At 42.3% G+C, this 19,652-nt stretch overlaps 1 protein-coding gene across 2 annotated transcripts in view; it reads left to right on the top strand.

Moving 5' to 3' along the window:
• Positions 1–467: 467 nt before the first annotated feature.
• LOC311041083 (band 4.1-like protein 3) overlaps positions 468–19,652 on the top strand; it is a 59,649-nt gene continuing 40,464 nt past the window's right edge. For both annotated transcript variants that reach the window (XM_084051528.1, XM_084051529.1), the window contains exons 1-12: positions 468–547; positions 4,587–4,695; positions 7,473–7,652; positions 7,930–8,034; positions 8,456–8,498; positions 9,994–10,066; positions 10,901–11,022; positions 12,688–12,796; positions 14,771–14,858; positions 15,519–15,671; positions 16,128–16,225; positions 18,200–18,363. In XM_084051528.1, coding sequence (XP_083907654.1) covers positions 4,597–4,695; positions 7,473–7,652; positions 7,930–8,034; positions 8,456–8,498; positions 9,994–10,066; positions 10,901–11,022; positions 12,688–12,796; positions 14,771–14,858; positions 15,519–15,671; positions 16,128–16,225; positions 18,200–18,363 — 1,234 coding nt within the window. In that variant the 5' untranslated portion in view covers positions 468–547; positions 4,587–4,596. The remainder of the gene's footprint in view (positions 548–4,586; positions 4,696–7,472; positions 7,653–7,929; positions 8,035–8,455; positions 8,499–9,993; positions 10,067–10,900; positions 11,023–12,687; positions 12,797–14,770; positions 14,859–15,518; positions 15,672–16,127; positions 16,226–18,199; positions 18,364–19,652) is intronic.

The raw sequence follows: 19,652 nt of genomic DNA on the forward strand, positions 1-19,652 counted from the left end.
CCGTGGTGACGATGAATATATATCTATGAGTATATCATTATAATATGAATAATAATATAATAATAATGATAATGTAACATTTTAATAGAATATGAATATAATATAATAATAATAATAATAATAATAATAATAAGGGTAATAATAATAATAATAATAATAAGGGTAATAGTAATAATAATAATATCAATAGCTGCAACCCTAATGTCACAAAGACAAAGACATACATGTGTCCCAGAAAACACACGCACACGCGCACGCACGCACGCACACACCTCTGATCTCTGCTCTTAATCCCGCATCTAATCTCGTGATGATGTGCAGCGGCTGGATGTTTCCCATAATTCCACCGGCGTGACGCAGTGAGAGACACACACACACACACACACACACACACACACACACACACACACACACACACACACACACAGTCACAGAAACACCGCTATGCTGAGCAGCAGAGATACACACCCTGTCTGACGTTCTGATGCGGAGCGAGTCGCTCCGAGCGACAGACAGACAGACAGCTGCACGCGACGGAGACACGAAGGTAAAACATCATCATATCGCACGTTTATGCTGTTATTAGGCTATTGTCTTTGAGAGAGAGAGAGAGAGAGAGAGAGAGAGAGAGAGAGAGAGAGAGAGAGAGAGAGAGAGAGAGAGAGAGAGAGAGAGAGAGAGAGAGAGAGAGAGAGAGAGAGAGAGCATAACGGACCACACATTTGCATCTTTTATCATTTTCTCTGGACAGCGTTAATGCAAAGTCTCTGAGTGGAACAAACGGAAGCGAACGGAGCCACTTGTACACTCTCAGAGTTATAGACCCCCCTAGAATGTTCCATGCTGGACCCCCGGTGGTCCGCGGACGCGACGTTGAGAAACGGTGATTTAAAGAAGAAAGGTGAGAGAGAGAGAGAAAGAGAGACGGAGAGAGAGAGAGAGAGAGAGAGAGAGAGAGAGAGAGAGAGAGAGGCGAAAATAGGAACAATTGAGGGGGTATGAATTATTATTTTTGTAATGCATGTATAGTGCTTGTTACGTTTTAAATGGACTGTGTCGGTGTGTGTCGCGTGGTGTGTGTCGTCGCCACGCCCGGCCCGGCTCTCTCGTCCCGCTGCCTGCCTGCAGTGACGCTGCATTCTACCGGCTGCACTGTCACACCGATATGTGTGACCCTGGCTGGTTAGTTTACTAACCGTGGGGGGGGGGGGGGGGGGGGGGGGGGGGGGCCGGTAGCACCGAAAAGTGTTGCCCGGCGGCCCGCGGCCCGGGGCCTCGAGGAGAATCACGTGACCTCCACCTAGAGCTATGCAGGAGGAAGAGAAGAAGGGATGATAGAGAGAGAGAGAGAGAGAGAGAGAGAGAGAGAGAGAGAGAGAGAGAGAGAGAGAGAGAGAGAGAGAGAGAGAGAGAGAGAGAGAGAGAGAGAGAGAGAGAGAGAGAGAGAGAGAGAGAGAGAGAGAGATTTGACCCACATCAGGGCAATAGAAACATATTATGCTACATTGTGTCCCTCTAAACCTAATCTCTCTGCCTGTCTGTCCGTCTTTCTGTCTGGGTCGTCATTGGCATGACAAGACACATCTATCTATCTATCTATCTATCTATCTATCTATCTATCTATCTATCTAGCTAGCTATCTATCTATCTATCTATCTATCGATATATCTGTCAATCTATCTATCTAGCTATCTATCTATCTATCTATCGATCTATCGATATATCTGTCAATCTATCTATCTATCTATAGATATATCTAGCTATTTAGCTATCTAGCATTCAAATATGTTACGTTCTTAATGTATATTATAAAAACACACAGATGTTGATTGAACTGGTAGGGAAGGGTCACACCAGGCCACTGCAACATACTGTACTGATAAAAGTGTACTTTGGTTTAATCTGGTAGAAGTACTCATATGTACTCAGGTATTTATCAAGCCTGATTCATACTTAGTTGCACACTTGTGGTGCGGCACTCCAAAAATACATTTTGAATTATGCCGCTTAAGCCCTATTTCAAATATGGTGGAAAACAGCAGATCTGCGTGAGATCACCATGTGTGACGTTTTGAGCTTGCAGATCTGCTACATCCATAATTTTTTCTTGGGGCTATTCAAAAATAGCAGATATACAAGCTCATAGCGTGGCACCGAGTGCCGTGCTATGAGCTTGTAGATCCGCTATTTTTTTTTTTATCGTGAAAATCTGGGTGTCCCTGGAACAAAACATTTTGAGATGGGGGTCCGCGGGCCAAATACATATCTAAAAATGTTTAGAGTATGTTTCTATATCAGTGGTGCTGGAACTTTTTCATGTCAAGAACCACCCAAAATGATATGTATTTGGCCGCGGACCCTCATCTCTAAATATTTAGTTCCAGGGACCCCCAGAAGCAAAGATTTGAGTTACAAATGTTCGCTTTAAAAAAAAGTTTATATTTAAAGATTTGCACACATTTTCACTTTTTTTTCAAAAGTAGCAGATCTACAAGCTCATAGCGCGGCACTCGGTGCCGCACTATGAGCTTGTGTATCTGCTATTTTTGAAGTATAAATAATTAAAGTTAAAAAGTGGTGCGAACAGATGCGTTACCGGTCTTAATGGGCTAAGCCCATTTTAATACAGGATATCCCAACATAAACAGCTTGAATGTAGTATTTGTATTTAAACATGTTCCAACGTGTAGACCCTTTTGAAAGCTTCCCCAGAAAAACACTGATTTAACCTGCAGCCTTCATCATCACAAAAGGCTTGTTCAGCTTCCCATTCAAACACAATTAATTATTATGAAATAATATATTGGCTGAAACCGATATATTATTTTGACATCGGTTCGCTACTGATGGCCAACATAGGCCGCCCGATACCGATATGATGACCGATTAATAGTGCCTCTCTATTTCATCTTGGTAATTTAACTACATTTTGATACGGGGCCTTTATTCGTAACAGAGTATCCCAACATTGTGGTGTTGTATTGCTACTTTTACTTCTTCTGAGTACTACTTCTGTCTTCTGTGTCAAACTCAGCTCTACAATGTTACCGTCACTGTCAAGCAGACAACTCTATATTTATAGTTTTTGGGTGTTTCTTTTTTCATTCATTAAAACCCTATTTTATACTTTATCGTATGACGCTGTTGCGTAAAAGTCGCAAAAATAACCGTCCAACAAAACCACACAATTGTCAATTTGCTGTTAGAAACAGCTCTATAGGCCTACACATGTTAGGCCAAGGGTATAGCTCTGTATGAATCTATTTTGAAACAAATAACAGAAACATTTTCAGGATTTGCATTTGGTATAAAAACCTTTTTGGGACAAATGGACATTTTTCTAAAGTATTTGAAACACACAAAAAGCAGCATTTATTTTATTACGTTTAAGGATAGTTGATAATGTTCATATCGTTGCGGTCCGGCCAAAACGTTGTATCTCCTTTTCTCCACTTTTTAATGTTTTTTTTGTATTACTTCCCTACTTCATTCAAGAGTGTCGCACAAAAGTAGTGTAAACAACCGATCTTCAACCGATCTACAACCTCACAACGGCGTCGCGATTCGACACGTTGTGGGCTTGTAGATCTTTACTATTTTTCTTCATAATATTAAAAAGGAACGGTTTTGGACGTACAAGGTTTCCACCCAACAGTGACAATAATGTATGTAATGTAAGTAATAATGTCAAAGCAGTTCTCTTTCTGAGGTCAACTTGAGGCAGACATTGCAGGAATACAAATAATGATTTAGCTCTTAAGGTGGTGGTATTGCATTTGCCTCATCTTCTCCTGTCACAACATGCTCACCCATCTCACTGCTGTGTTTGCACATCTGTGTACTTCATGCAGATATGGGAGTCTTTCTCTCTCTCTCTCTCTCTCTCTCTCTCTCTCTCTCTCTCTCTCTCTCTCTCTCTCTCTCTCTCTCTCTCTGACAGCTTATAGGGTCAATAGGTCGTTGCCACGGCAACACAATAGGGTCAGAGTGATGAGGTTATGTCAGTGCAGAGAGTTCAATGATGATCTGCATCTGATCCAACCCTGCTGCTGCTCACTCCCTATTGCAGGAAGAAAGAAAGAAAGAAAGAAAGAAAGAAAGAATGCAGAAACGACAGGAAGAAAGAACGACCTATAGTGTCGTCACTCACTCAGTCAACACTGTTAGATCCAGGTGCTCAGGTGGCGCGCTGGTAAAGTGCCTGCCCTTCACCGCGGAGGGCGGTTCAACTCCACGGTGGTGCATCCGGCTTTGTCGAGCGTCTACACCAGTGGTTTTCAACCAGTGGTCCGGGGACCACCAGTGGTCCTTGAGGGAGTTCCAGGGGGTCCCCAGCTAATAGGAACCAAATGGACCCTTATGGGTCTGTAACTCTGAGAGTGAACCCATTTGTACACTCTCAGAATTACATTAACATTGATTTTCCAATATAAATTGGGGTCCCAGAGATATAAATGCCTTTAAATGGGGGTCTAGTAGCCCTAATGCATGTCGTTGTGACCTTGTAGATTGGCTATTTTCGCCGTTGTCTGACAAAGTATGGATCGGGCTCAACTGAGCTGTGTGACCCTATGTGTGTCGTTCAGGTGAATCGCCATGACAACAGAGCCCGGCGAACCGCAGGAGGCCAGCCAGGCCACACCCACAGCGGCGGAGTGTTTTCCTGAAGCTGCCGCCCACTCCACGCCCAAACAGGTAGACGTGATTCATTATGTGGTACACACACATACACACACACACACACACACACACACACACACACTCACACTCACACTCACACTCACACTCACACTCACACTCACACTCACACTCACACACACACACACACATTTTGTTTCTGTTAAAATAACTATGAAATATTCTCATAGTATTTCCACACTCACTCCATAGGGCCACATTGCATATTGTTGTTGTCGGGCAGAAACCATGTATCTCTGTATTTTAACTTTCTTCATAAATTAATGCTGTACTTCGACATTCTATGTCACACAAAAGTAGCCAAAATAGCCAATATACAAGCTCAAAAGGTGTCGCAGTGCGACACGTTTTGAGCTTGTACCTGCTATTTTGGCAATTTTTTATTACATTTTTATTTATTTCAAATGCATTTAGTTATACTTGTGTTAACTTCATGAACTTAAATACAAATACATTGGACATAAAAAGGACAACAGCATTTTAATATACTAGTCATTAAACTATTAATATAGACTGAAGTAATTAAAGCGGGTCATGTTTGCATGTTTGGAATTGTAACAGCTGAAATCAATAATATATCAGTATTCTGATATTAACCTGCGGGCCACATCAAGTGAAGGTGGGGGCCGCATGTGGCCGCCGGGCCGCCCGTTGCCCATGTATGCTATAAAGTGTTTGTTCAGTAACACGGGGTCTCTCCAGCTCTTTAATAAACAGAAAATAACTTTTCAGGTCAGGATACCAATCTCATACTGTACAATCAGGACAGAAGATTTTAAGCAGTGATTAATGTTCGGACGCTGACGTCATGAGTCCACAAGATGGTCACATGTTTCAGCCGGTCTCCAATTTCACCGTAACACTGACATGCTGTAGGACAGAGGAGGAGGCAGAAATTTGAGTATTGGAATTTGGCTTTACTAACTTTGACTTTCACCCATTTTCAGGGTTATATACACATTGATTATAAGACGGCACCATTTCTGCCTACTCACTCTGTGTCTCAGAGGAGGGCTGTGGATAGTTCAGAAACCTACCAGTGATTGGCATCAAAATGTACTTAAAGTACCAAAAGTAAAAGTACTCATTATGCACCATGTTCACAAGATTAAAAAACTTTTTTTGAAAATAGCAGATCTACCAGCTCACAATGCATCTCATTGCAAGGCATTGTCAGCTTGTAGATCGGCTATTTTCAAACCGAACAAAGTAACTTGTAGCTAAAGTTTTCAAATAATCGTAGTGGACTATATACACAATATTTGGAGTGTTTGCCGGACAGTGACAATATTCAGTAAGGATAGGACATAGAACTCATACAGGATAATGGATAAACAAGTGAAATTGGAAGTGATGAAACAAAGAAATGAGCAGACAAAATTGGAACTGGAACACTATCAAATTTAAGCTGATGAATGGGTTCTCTCTACTGATTGGATGACATTGACAACCTATACCTAAAAATGTATTTTCTGTTTAGGAAAGAGCTGGCCAGACGGGGAGATGTAATCTTGATATATGATGATATAATCTGTCACTGGTATATTTTTCACAATAACAACCAACATGAATGTGTTTTTTTTCAACTTCTTAAAACACATGTTTAGTGTCTGCCCCCATAGGCAATGACATAGGCACCGGAACTGCATTTATTCATTTATTTTAAAGTGAATAAGGATAAGGATAATTCCTTTAACAGGTCCGTTCATGGAAGTCCTTGTGGTCTTGTTTCCAATGAGGGCCTGTGAGCAATTAGGGGTTAAGAGTCTTGCTGAGGGACAAATTTCATTTCATCGACACATTTGCTGGCCTGGCCTGGAATCGTACCTGGGGCAACCAGGGACTCTGGCTCTCTAGGCGGGCTTACTAACCACTCAGCTATGGCCACCCCATAATAAATGATGTTTCTGACAACACTGTTGATGCTTTCCAATATATCCTCAGGCGCTAGGACCCTGCCACATTTGTTTAGGAGCAGTTCAGCGTTTTTGTTATTGTGTTGTTTTTGTTTAGTTTTTTCCACCTCACTTTTCAGTCTGGGAGTCTTCCCTTTGAGCCTGGTTTCAGAACGTAACCTGTTATCAAATCACTGTAGAAAGGGAAGTGACTTGAATTTTACATTGATAGGCTCTGGTCCCGCCCAGCCCACAGACCAATCGGAATCCTCGGCTCCCTGGTGTCCGAACTTTGGCTGTATACTTGATAACAAACTGACAAGTTGAAAAATGGCATCAAAAGTTATCAAGAAAAGTCAATCAAAGAACAACATTTTTGGGCAGGATTTCCTCTTTTTTCAACAAGAGGGCACTAAAGACTCATTCAGTGACATTTTGATTATGCTTGCACCCAACACCTCAATGTCACTACAAACAAAAGCTTCAGACCACCCAAAACAAACTGACTCCCCTCCATCTCAAAGGCAAATATTGTACTTTTACCTCACCACAATTATTAGAACACTTTAGTCACTAGTTACTTACTTGCAGATATTCATTATTATATTTTAAAACATACTTTAACCACTTTAGGCTTATTTTATACCTAGGCTATTTGAAAATAGTCGATCTACAAGGTCACAACGTGTCGCATCGCGACTACATATTTGCCTTTGAGATGGAGTAGAAGTAAAAGTATTGAAAATTGGAAATACTCCAGTAAAGTAAAAATACCTCAAAATTGTACTTAAGTACAGTACTTGAGTACATGTACTTAGTTACTTTACACCACTGTTTAATACCAGTGAAACATGACTCTTCCTCCTTTTTCAATTTCAGACTGGTGAGGGCGGGGCATCCCACAACTATGGGCAAAACTCATTGGCCGAGGACACTGGCAGTCACCTGTCGTCCACCAGTCGTATCGCTCGGTCTCCAGGCAGAACTCCTCTAATGTTCAGGACAGTACAAGTTAAAGTCACTCTGCTGGATAATACGTTATACTGCTGTACTGTAGAGGTACCGCTACTACTACTGAATACTTTTATATACTAATACTGGATCATTTATGATGGTAATAATGTTTTTGTGATAATGTATTAATAATTGAAATTGTGTGTGTGTGTGTGTGTGTGTGTGTGTGTGTGTGTGTGTGTGTGTGTGTGTGTGTGTGTGTGTGTGTGTGTGTGTGTGTGTGTGTGTGTGTGTGTGTGTGTGTGTGTGTGTGTGCGTGCGTGCGTGCGTGCGTGCGTGCGTGCGTGCGTGCGTGCGTGCGTGCGTGCGTGCGTGTGTGCAGAAGCGAGACAGAGGCTATGTATTATTTCTGAAGGTGTGTGATTACCTGAACCTGTTGGAGAAAGATTACTTTGCTATAAGCTTCAGAGACATAGACAATAACAAGGTATCTATCTATCTATCTATCTATCTATCTATCTATCTAATTCAATGCAATGCAATGCAATTCAATTCAATTCAATTCAATTCAATTCAATTCAATTCAATTCAATTCAATTCAATTCAATTCAATTCAATTCAATTCAATTCAATTCAATTCAATTCAATTCAAACTTTATTCCAGACACTCAGGGGGTCCATATTACATACAGATATAAGAAAGTAAAACAATAAATCTATCTATCTATCTATCTATCTATCTATCTATCTATCTATCTATCTATCTATCTATCTATCTATCTATCTATCTATCTATCTATCTGTCTGTCTGTCTGTCTGTCTGTCTGTCTGTCTGTCTGTCTGTCTGTCTGTCTGTCTGTCTGTCTGTTATCCAGATGTTAATGATTGACAGATGTGTTGTCCTGCAGATCTGGTTGGATCCCGTCAAGGAAATGAAGAGACAACTCCGAGGTTAGTCACGCACATGCACGCACACGCGCACACACACACACACACACACACACACACACACACACACACACACACACACACGCATAGGGATGGGTATCAATTGGGTTTTTTAAATGGTGCCGATGCCTAAATGGTGCTCAGAACCGATACTTTTCAATCCAAAAACGATGACTTAAATTGCTTTTTCTTTTTTGTTAATTTTTTTGTTTCTTTATTTTCTGGCCATGGCCCAATAAAGTCGGGAAAGCATCCATGTGCTATTCAAAAATAGCAGATGTACAAGCTCACAGTGCGTCACTTTGTGCCGCGCTGTGAGCTTCTGCCATTTTTGATTATTATTTTTTGAATCTTGAAATAATTAGTAATAATTAGTCATTTTGAATTACTAAAAAGTTTGAGAACTACTGGTTTAGAAGGCACCTCCAACGCCCTTACCCATTCTAAAAGTAGGGTAAACCACAGTCTTTCATGGCTTATTGCTTTTCTCTAATTGTTCCCAAATATATGCATGAAAATCATAGACACGTCCCAATGAAAACTGCTTTTAATAACAGTTTCACTACACAAATTCTTTCTACAAGAAAGACGCCAGGATAAACCAAGAAGTTGCAAATGCATGAAGGTACCGCATGTACCAAGCGGTACGTGTCGTGGTATATCTGCCTTGTTTTAAAGTGATTTGAAAAACCTTGCACTTATACAGGACGAAAAGGAACACTCCTCTTGCCTTGACATACGAAAAACTAAATAACAAATGGTGATACATCCATGGAACGGCACAGTGAAGACGTAGGCACATGCAGTGATAGTGATGCAAGCGGTCATAGGCGTATGTTATCAAGTAGTTCAGCACATCACTCAGCCAATCTGAATCAAGGATTGGAGCTATCCGTGTTAAAGAGAGTATTTTACAGTGACACCCAGGCAGAATTAAGGACTGGAACTATTTGTTTACATCAAATGCATGGGGACAATGTAGTGCCTCAGTCATTTAGGATAATAGGTACACCAAGAACCTAGCATCAGTCTAAACAGTATAATCTAAAAAATGTAGTAGTTGTAGCCTAATAGTTAACTGTACTGTTAGTTGGAGGCTAGTTAACTGTACTGGTAGTTATAGGCTACTAACTGTATAGGTAATTATAGTCTACTAAATGAGTTAACTGTATGGGTAATTATAGGCTACTAAATGAGTTAACTATGGGTAATTATAGGCTACTAAATGAGTTAACTAGTTATAGGCTACTAAATGAGTTAACTGTATGGGTAGTTATAGGCTACTAAATGAGTTAACTGTATGGGTAGTTATAGGCTACTAAATGAGTTAACTGTATGGGTAGTTATAGGCTACTAAATGAGTTAACTGTATGGGTAGTTATATGCTACTAAATGAGTTAACTGTATGGGTAGTTATATAGGCTACTAGTTAACTGTACTAGTACTTATAGGATGCTAGTTAACCACGTTAAACAGTTCCTCTGTGTTTGTCTCTCAGGCGTTCCCTGGATCTTCTCCTTTAATGTGAAGTTTTATCCTGACCCCTCCCACCTGTCTGAAGACATCACCAGGTAGCCCCACCCACCTGTCAATCACAGCCAAAATATTGTGAAATAAATGAATTAACTTCATGAAAGTTCAGTTTGTGTTAGTACTGCTAACTAACCACAGCCAGTGTGTGTGTGTGTGTGTGTGTGTGTGTGTGTGTGTGTGTGTGTGTGTGTGTGTGTGTGTGTGTGTGTGTGTGTGTGTGTGTGTGTGTGTGTGTGTGTGTGTGTGTGTGTGTGTGTGTGTGTGTGTAACCCAGACATCTTTGACAGCTAATACACCAGATGTTGTTGTGGTGAATGAAGAGTCCAGGGAAGTGTCTGTCTGTGTTAGAGATAGCATGCACCTTTGACCTTAGCCTAGAGGAGGCCTTTATGACCACGGTCATTAAATACCAACCACTCCTACATACCATCTCAGAGCTAGGTTATAGGTGCAGACTATTTGTCTTTATATTCGGCAGCCTGGGACATACACAGACTAGTTGTTAGAGGGCTTCAACAACTTAGCATGCCCAAAAAGGAGGCAAAAAGGCTGGCAAAGTGTTGTGCTATATCCGCTATAATTGGCAGTCGCCACATATGGCGGAGACGCTGTTACTTATACCCGTAGAGTACTGAGTGACATGCCTATTGTATCATGAAGACATCTGCCATGATTTTGTGAATGTAACCCTACTGCACCTTTAATATTTGTGTCCCTGTATGTATTATCCTTTATGTGGACATAAATAAATGGTTAAAATGTGTGTGTGTGTGTGTGTGTGTGTGTGTGTGTGTGTGTGTGTGTGTGTGTGTGTGTGTGTGTGTGTGTGTGTGTGTGTGTGTGTGTGTGTGTGTGTGTGTGTGTGTGTTTAGGTATTATTTATGTCTACAGATAAGGCAAGACATCGTTTCGGGTCGACTTCCTTGTTCGTTTGCCACTCACACCATCCTGGGTTCCTACACAGCCCAATCAGAGCTGGGAGATTATGATATAGGTAACAATACTGGCTATAATGAATGCACGTAACTCAAGTGGTGCCTGTTCAGCAGTGGTGGAAAAAGTACTCAAATAGTTTACTTAAGTAAAAGTAACAATACCGCAATGTAGAAGTACTCCGTTACAAGTAAGTCCGGAATTCAAAATTAACTTGAGTAAATGTACAATTGTATTGGTATCAACATGTACTTCAAGTACCAAAAGTAAAAGTACCAACATTTTTGAAAATTGCAGATCTGCATGCTCACAACGCATCACAATGCGATGCGTTGTGAGCTTTTAGATATAGTATGAAGGTATATAGGTATAAAATGAGGCTAAAGTGGGTAATGTATGTTTTATAATGTAATAATGTATATCTGCAAAGCAACTAGTAACTAAAGTTATCAAATAATTGTAGTGCAGTAAAAGTACAATATGTGCCTCCGAGATATAGTGGAGTAGAAGTAAAACTATAGACAGTTGGAAATACTCCAGTAAAGTAAAAGTACCAAAACATTGTACTTAAGTACAGTACTTGAGTAAATGTACTTGTTACTTTACACCAGGAGGCCCTACGTCCTCCCAGAGGGGGCTCCTTACTGGCAGGTGAGTCAGTAGGGTACAACAGCAGTGGCGATCAGTGGGAAGAGTTTATTAGCATAACGACTAAATTGGGAGAACTACAATTTAAGCTGTGGGGCTAGTGCACTAGCTTCACACTAGCTTCAACGTTCAGCACTGGTGGAAGAAGTGCTCAGATATTTTACTTAATTAAAAGTAGCAATACCACAATATAAAAAGACTCTGTTACAAGTAAAAGGCCTGTGTTCAAAATGTTACTTGAGTAGTAGTACAAAAGTAGTACAAAAGTATTGGTATCAAAATATACTTTAAATACCAAAAGTAAAAGTACTAAAATGTTTGAAAATAGCAGATCTATAAGCTCACAACGCGTCGCGATGCGACGCGTTATGAGCTTGTAGATCGGCTATTTTCAAATGGCCAACGTATAAAATAGGGATGAAGTGGTTAATGTATGTTTTATAATATAATAATTTATATCTGCAAAGTAACTGGTAACTCAAGTTTTCAAATATTTGTAGTGGAGTAAAAGTACAATATTTGCCTCTGAGAGGTAGTGGAGTAGAAGTAAAAGTATTGAAAATTGGAAACACTCCTGTAAAGTAAAAATACCTCGAAATTGTACTTAAGTACAGTACTTGAGTACATGCACGTAGTTACTTTACACCACTGGTTTTGAAGCTACGCTTTTTGCGGTCCAGCTTCACGGCGCTAAGGAAAAGCATGAAACACTCGGCTACATAGACAGTGCATTAACGCTGTATTTACTGTATGAATCGGGGGTCACTATTGGCTGCTATTGGGTCCGAAACCAGGACCGCCAAATGTAATGTATATGGCCGCGGATCTGAAAATAATTTGTGCCAGGGACCTCCTTGATAGATGATTACTATCATTTGTCCAAAGAAAAAGATGTGGAAAATGCCGTTATAAGCTCACAATGTCACATCGTGACACATGTTGAGCTTGTAGATCTGCTATTTTTTAATAAAGGGTTTAAACCCTTCGTCATTTTGCTGGGGACCCCCTGGAACCCCTCAAGGGCCCTTGGGGGTCCCCAGACCCCACTTTGAGAACCAGATTGTTTGTATTGTTTCAGAGGAGGCGGGGTCATCAGAGGGGTCAAACTACCTCAGTGACCTTCAGTTTGCTCCAAACCAAAGCAAGGAGATAGAAGACAAGATCATGGAACTGCACAAGAACTGCAAGTTAGTACACATGCACGCACGCACATGCACGCACGCACACACACGCACACGCGCACACACACACTCTCACACACACACACACACACACACACACACACACACACACACACACACACACTATGAAAGCGTTTTGGTAAATTATGGTCCCAAAGTAGGGTATGTTTCTAGGGTTTCTACTGGTTCTACCGAGTGAAGGCCCTCCCACGCTGCAGTTTCAGCCAATAGCATTACATTCCGTTTTTACAGTTTGGCTGATCTTCAGAACATGTTGCTACGGTTTCTTACAGGAGGGATGTTGTACAGATCTGTGAATGATGTTCACATATGACCACTGTGAAGATGAGATCCCTTCAATGCTAGCCTCGCAAGCCAGCCTGTTTCACTCTCATTATGCCACTGATGGTCAAACTAAAACAATACAAGTTTATTTATATTATACCTTTGAAGTAAGGAAGAGGCCCAATTTCTGGCCAATATGGCTGTTGTGCATAGAGCCCAAAAATAATCGTAGACACAGTCACATACCCATACTGCCCTGCCAAGCCAAAGAGCAGTAACTACGTTTTTGGACACACCGACTTATTTGGGTTGCCCAAAGGTCAAATTAGCCTTTGTGATGTTGGGGGATAAACAATAACCTCAAGAACATATGTACAATTAGTGTAATATCACTTATATGCCAATATCTCATTTGGCTGACCAGTTGAATCAATTTTAAACCCATTTTTCAGTGATTTTTGTTTTCGTAGTTACTGCACTCTGCCTTGGCAGGGCAGCATAGTATCCAGACATTTATGTTACTTCTGTCACACACACACACACACACACACACACACACACACACACACACACGCACTTGAAATATTGTATGTCCACATAAAGAATGCCTTGTAGAAAGGACATTAACACTGCAAACACTGCCAGTGCAGTCAGACAATAGGAAAACAACTAGTTACAAAGTGCCTATAAGGCAGAACATTGTTGACATACAGTACTTGTCAGACACAGCAGGCATCAATCATGGATAAAGGAAACAACGCCTCCTCCAAATTGAGCGTCTTCCTATAATCACTGATACTGAGCAGTACCTTGCTGTTTGTAACTGTTTGAGAGAGGCCGGCCATGAAGGCCCCTCACAACCAACTTGTGCACGTGCCCTAGGCTCCCGAAGCTAAAAAACAAAAAGTTTACATCTGTAGCCTAGCTGAGAGATGGTCGGCTCTAGCTGAAGATATTTTATCACTTTGGTCAGAAAGGCTTCCTCTTAAGCTGTAATCAAAGGTACAGCCGACCTCGAGAATGAACACCTCCCTATGGTTTTCATTAACAACACTCGCAAGCACATAAAGACGCATACTAGTGATGTGCAGGTCGGGTTTTTTCATGACCCGCCCCGCCCCGCCACGGAACCCAACCTGCCTCAACCCGCCCCACGAACCCACATATAAATCTATGGCTCAACGCGGGCGGGTTGAGCCCCGCGGGTCGTACCTATAATTCTGTAAAATCATGAAGGTTAGAAAATACACCCCAAGTGTATTCAAACTATTTCATTGTTATTATTCTTATATAAAAGACAAAACAAGAGCATGTGATTTTTTTTTTCATTTTTGCGCGTGAGAGCGGCTGACCCGCTCACCCGCAGCCTGCATAATTGCCTCTGAAATCCTGACTCGACCACCCGCGCCGCGGGTTTACCCACGGGACCCGTGGGTTACGGGTCGGGCCGCTCATCACTAACGCATACAGTTTAAAAGTTGCAAATCAACATGTATCATAATGACTAGTGTGTGTGTGTGTGTGTGTGTGTGTGTGTGTGTGTGTGTGTGTGTGTGTGTGTGTGTGTGTGTGTGTGTGTGTGTGTGTGTGTGTGTGTGTGTGTGTGTGCGTGCGTGCGTGCGTGCGTGCGTGCGTGCGTGCGTGCGTGCGTGCGTGCGTGCGTGCGTGCGTGCGTGCGTGCGTGTGTGTGTGTAGAGGAATGTCTCCTGCAGAAGCTGAACTTCTCTTCTTGGCAAACGTTAAGAAACTTTCCATGTATGGAGTGGATTTACATCATGCCAAGGTACGCGCGCGCGCACACCCACCCCTGCTCTACGCACTAAGGGCAGATTCACACATGTGGTCCGGTACACTCGGTGCGATTCACCGGCACAACATTGTTGCATTTCTTTATTTGGTGCGGTTTGCGTTCACACTGCCCTTTGTCAAGCGCATCAAACATGTTAACAAATATCACGCAGTTGAAACGGTTGATCGTTTATTGGACAGAATTTCGAGGGAAGTCCATTGGGGAAGTCAATTGGTCCAATTAAATGCCACAATAAAATAAATCAATGCATTTATTTTATTATATTATATTATTTTAATTCATTTCTTTGAAAATGAATGAATATTGATACAAAATACATATGTCACGTTATTCATATAAAAAAAGAAATCGTCCAAAGTCGTCAAAGTCGTGCTTGGCAGTCTGGGCCTTTGGAAAAAAGTTGTCAAAATCGACCTATGGCAGTGAATGAGTTAAGATTTATGACATTATCATTTGAATGTTTGCAAACTGCACTTCCATCATCTGTAAAACAATGAAACATTACCCACACTTAAACTGTATCAGACCCTGCAATTAATGTGTCTATTCTGAGATGAAACTGAGTATGTGCGTGCGTGTGCGCGCGTGTGCACGGATGTGTGTGCGTGTGCGTGTGCGTGTGTGTGTGTACAGGACTCAGAGGGCTTGGCCATCATGCTGGGGGTGTGTTCCAGTGGGTTATTGATCTACAGAGACAGACTGCGGATCAACAGGTTCTCCTGGCCTAAAATCTTGAAAATCTCCTACAAGAGAAACAACTTTTATATCAAGATCACACCGGGAGAGGTAACAACACACACACACACACACACACACACACACACACACACACACACACACACACACACACACACACACACACACACACACACATATTCAAAGATTGGCACAAATTTTCAAGATTTTTTCAAAAATAGCAGATCTACAAGCTCATAGCACGGCACTCTGTGCCAGGTTGGATTCCAGGCCAGCAATATGTCCATGTGTGTCCATGAGCAAGACTCTTAACCCCTAATTGATCCCGAGCGAATGGCTGCTCACTGCTCCTAGTTGTTATAGGATGGGTAAATACAGAGGAATGTCACGTACTGTATGTGCATAAATATATATACACATATAGTGACACCCCAAGGAGAGGGGACTATTCTACCCACACAGTTATGCAGTGTCTGGGTCACTTTAGTCTAGCTGTTTAGTTTGGTTGTAAAATGTTGGTCTCCCTCTCTCTCTCTCTCTCTCTAGTTTGAACAGTTTCAGTCTACTATTGGCTTTAAGCTTCAGAACCACAGATCTGCCAAACGACTTTGGAAAGTTTGCGTGGAACACCACACATTCTTCAGGTAAGTGCGTGCGTGTGTGCGTGCGTGCGTGCGTGCGTGCGTGTGCACGTTTGTCTACTTTATATCTTAAAGGAATTGTAGGCAAGTTCAGAAAAAAAAAAGAAAAAAACTGTTGTCAAACACCGCACCTCCCCTCCCCCCCCCTCCCCCCCCTCCTCATCAGCAGTTCGTTTCCCCGACCACCAGGGGGTGACGCAGGGGGGACCTCTAAACGGGCCATGCCGAAGATAGGTTGCTTTATTCGGATACAATGTGTGTCACTGCCCGCCCCTGCCGGTTCTCTGATATTTTTTTTTTAAATAGGCTCTTTCATGATAAATTGACCACATATATGAAGTTAAACAACTAAATTCTATCCAAACGATATCTTAAAAGTAAATTCCGTGCCTCAAAAAATAAATTTGATAGCGTTTTAAAACCTAAAGTAAGAAGTATGAACTGCCTATACAGAAAACAATGGCGGCTCGTTCCATTTTTGTCGGCTGCACTCGGTCCCATTCGGTTTCACCCGAACAGTTCACACGGGCACGGACGCGCACGGGCGCGCACATGCGCGTCCATGCATTTACGTCCCGGATACCCGGATGTCAAAACATAAATAGTAGGGAAAATACGGATTTCAGAAAGAGGACTGTGTTTCAATGCAGGAAAACACCCCAGCATCATTATATAGTGGCTGATAGAGGGGAAAAAATGCAATATATATATATAAATAAATATTCTTCAAATTTAGGCTTAATGTTGCCTACAATCCCTTTAATGATAGGAATTGGTTTGAACAAAATGGACAGCCTTCAGAAACGGCATCTCTGAAAGTAGAATTTTCAACTATAACAATTAAATAAGGCCCTCAGGCTTTGATGCACCAGCGGTTATCAAACTTTTTTCTTTATTCCAAGGACCCCGACTGCTACTGTACGTAAAGCAGTGGTTCTCACACTTTTTCATGTCAAGGACCCCCAAATTGACACTTATTAGCCCGCGGACCCCCATTTGAAAATATATGCCAGGGACCCCCATAAGAGAAGATTTTTAACGGCTCTAGCAGTGATTCTCAACCATTTTGATTTCAAGGGCCCCCAGTTTAACATGCATTAGGGCTACAGACCCCCATTTAATGGCATGTATACCTCTGGGACCCCAATTTATATTGTACAATCAATGTTAATTTAACTCTCAGAGTTACACACCCATAAGGGTCCATTTGGTTCCTAACTATCCATCATTTAGCTGGGGACCCCCTGGAACCCCCTCAAGGACCCCTGGGGGTCCCCGGACCCCACTTTGAGAACCAATGACGTAAAGGATATAACATACATCCTTTGGCCATTTACACCAGCGGCTCCCAACAATGTGCTCCCTTGCAGCCCCTCGTTCTTACACAAGACCCCCCACATGTGTGCACACGCCATCAGCACAGATTGCACACACGTTTTTAATGTTAACCACTTAAAGGAGTAGTTCACCCCCAAAATGACTTATTTTCTATCAATTTCACACGCCATGAAGCCTTGAATTCATGGAGATGTTTTTGTTTTTGTCGCATTCGCCGGTCATCGCCGGTCATCAAATTATTGGTTTAGGGATGCAACAAAAACAAAGAAATATCCACGAATTCAAGGCTTGATTGGGTGTGTCATTAGTCATTTTTTGGGTGAACTATGTTATTTTAGAAATAGCATTATATGCTTCATTAGCATCATAATGCATCATATACTTTTAATACAACAAATAGCAGATCTACATGTGACACGTTGATCTTGTGGGTCTGCTATTTTTTTACTTTTTCAAAAAAAGAAAAAAAAGAAACGACCTACATGACCACTTGGACTGTATTACGTTGAAGAGAAGTCATGATTTCCCCAACGTTGGGAAACGGTTTCTAGAACTCTACAGGAACAGAGAGAACACATACTGATCTGTCTGTCTGTCTGTCTGTCTGTCTGTCTGTCTGTCTGTCTGTCCGTCCGTCAGGTCGATGGCTCCAGAAGAACCTCCCAAACGGTTCCTGAACCTGGGCTCAAAGTTCCGCTACAGCGGGAGGACTCACCTCCAATCACGTCGCGCCAGCTCACAGATCGGCAGGCCCGCCCCCCACTTCCAGCGCTCCACCAGCAAGAGCCGCAGTTTAGACGGAGGTACTAATACTACAATTACTATGAAAACTAGTAATACTACAACTACTACTAGTTGTATTACTGTTACCACAACTACCACTACTACTACTACGACTACTACTACTACTAGTAGTACTATTATTACTACTACTATTACTACTACTACTAGTTGTATTACTATTACCACTACCACCACTACCGCCATCACCACCACCACCACCACCACCACCACCACCACCACTACTACTACTACTACTACTACTACTACTACTACTACTACTACTACTACTACTACTACTACTACTACTACTACTACTACTACTACTACTGCTACTACTGCTACTACTGCTTCTTTCGTGTATCAACCTCAAATGTCCCACTCATTGTCGTGCAGCCAGTTGTCTCCGGTCCCACTTGAAAGAGGCCGGCCTCTGAAGGTGCTCTGTGGTGGTGATCATATGTTCGGCAGTCTGCTCAGGCTCAGGCTCAGGCTCCCAGAAACCCACTTTTCTTCATACTTGTTTTGAACCAGCCGACCCCGGTACACAGACCGCTCTGCAGAGTCCATTGCCCGGTGTGGTAGATCTTCTCCCAGGAGGTCCTGGAGGTAGCGGTGGATACGTGAGGTCCCGGCTGACTCCCAGTCCCTCTACCAGGATGCAGCTAGCCATGCGCTTATAGACAAATCCTCCATGATGGAACGGAGGATCTCTTGTGCCGTCTTATTGTAGCGGTGGCGGGCCTGTTTGGAGGCACTGTTTTCATTGTAGTGTCATGCAGGATATGCCGGTCATTTATCTGGGCTTTCCTTGCTAGGTTGATGGTAGCTGCTTCTCGTCAGAGGCCGGCCAAGGTAATTCCTGCAAGGACTGGCAGACAGGACACATCGGTGGGCTTCAGGCAGCCGGTTATGATCCGGAGAGTGTCGTTGATCGGAACGTTGACCTATTTGACACTTGGGCTTCTTATACCATGTTGGGGCACAGTATCCAGCTGCAGAGAAGACCAGGGCTTGCGTGGAAATTCATAGTGTGTTGGCGGAGGCTCCCTAGCTCGTACCAGAAAGAGGTCAGATAAGTGAGACCCTTGATGTGACCTTGGCCCTCACGTTTTCAAACCGTTTTTTTTAAAAAGTACGGTGTCCTTCAAACTTTGAGCCTTCTTGGAACTCCAGACGATTGATGTTAACACACACGTTCAGTTCCTTTTTTTGCTTCCCTGTTGTGTTGAGATGGCATGCCGCCGACATGGCTTGCCAGTACTAAGCTGCAGGCACCACCTGAGGAGGTAAGTAGCCAAGATGCCCATGT

This window comes from Gymnoscopelus microlampas (genome assembly GCF_963454915.1).
Source record: "Gymnoscopelus microlampas genome assembly, chromosome: 24".
Lineage (NCBI taxonomy): Eukaryota > Metazoa > Chordata > Actinopteri > Myctophiformes > Myctophidae > Gymnoscopelus > Gymnoscopelus microlampas.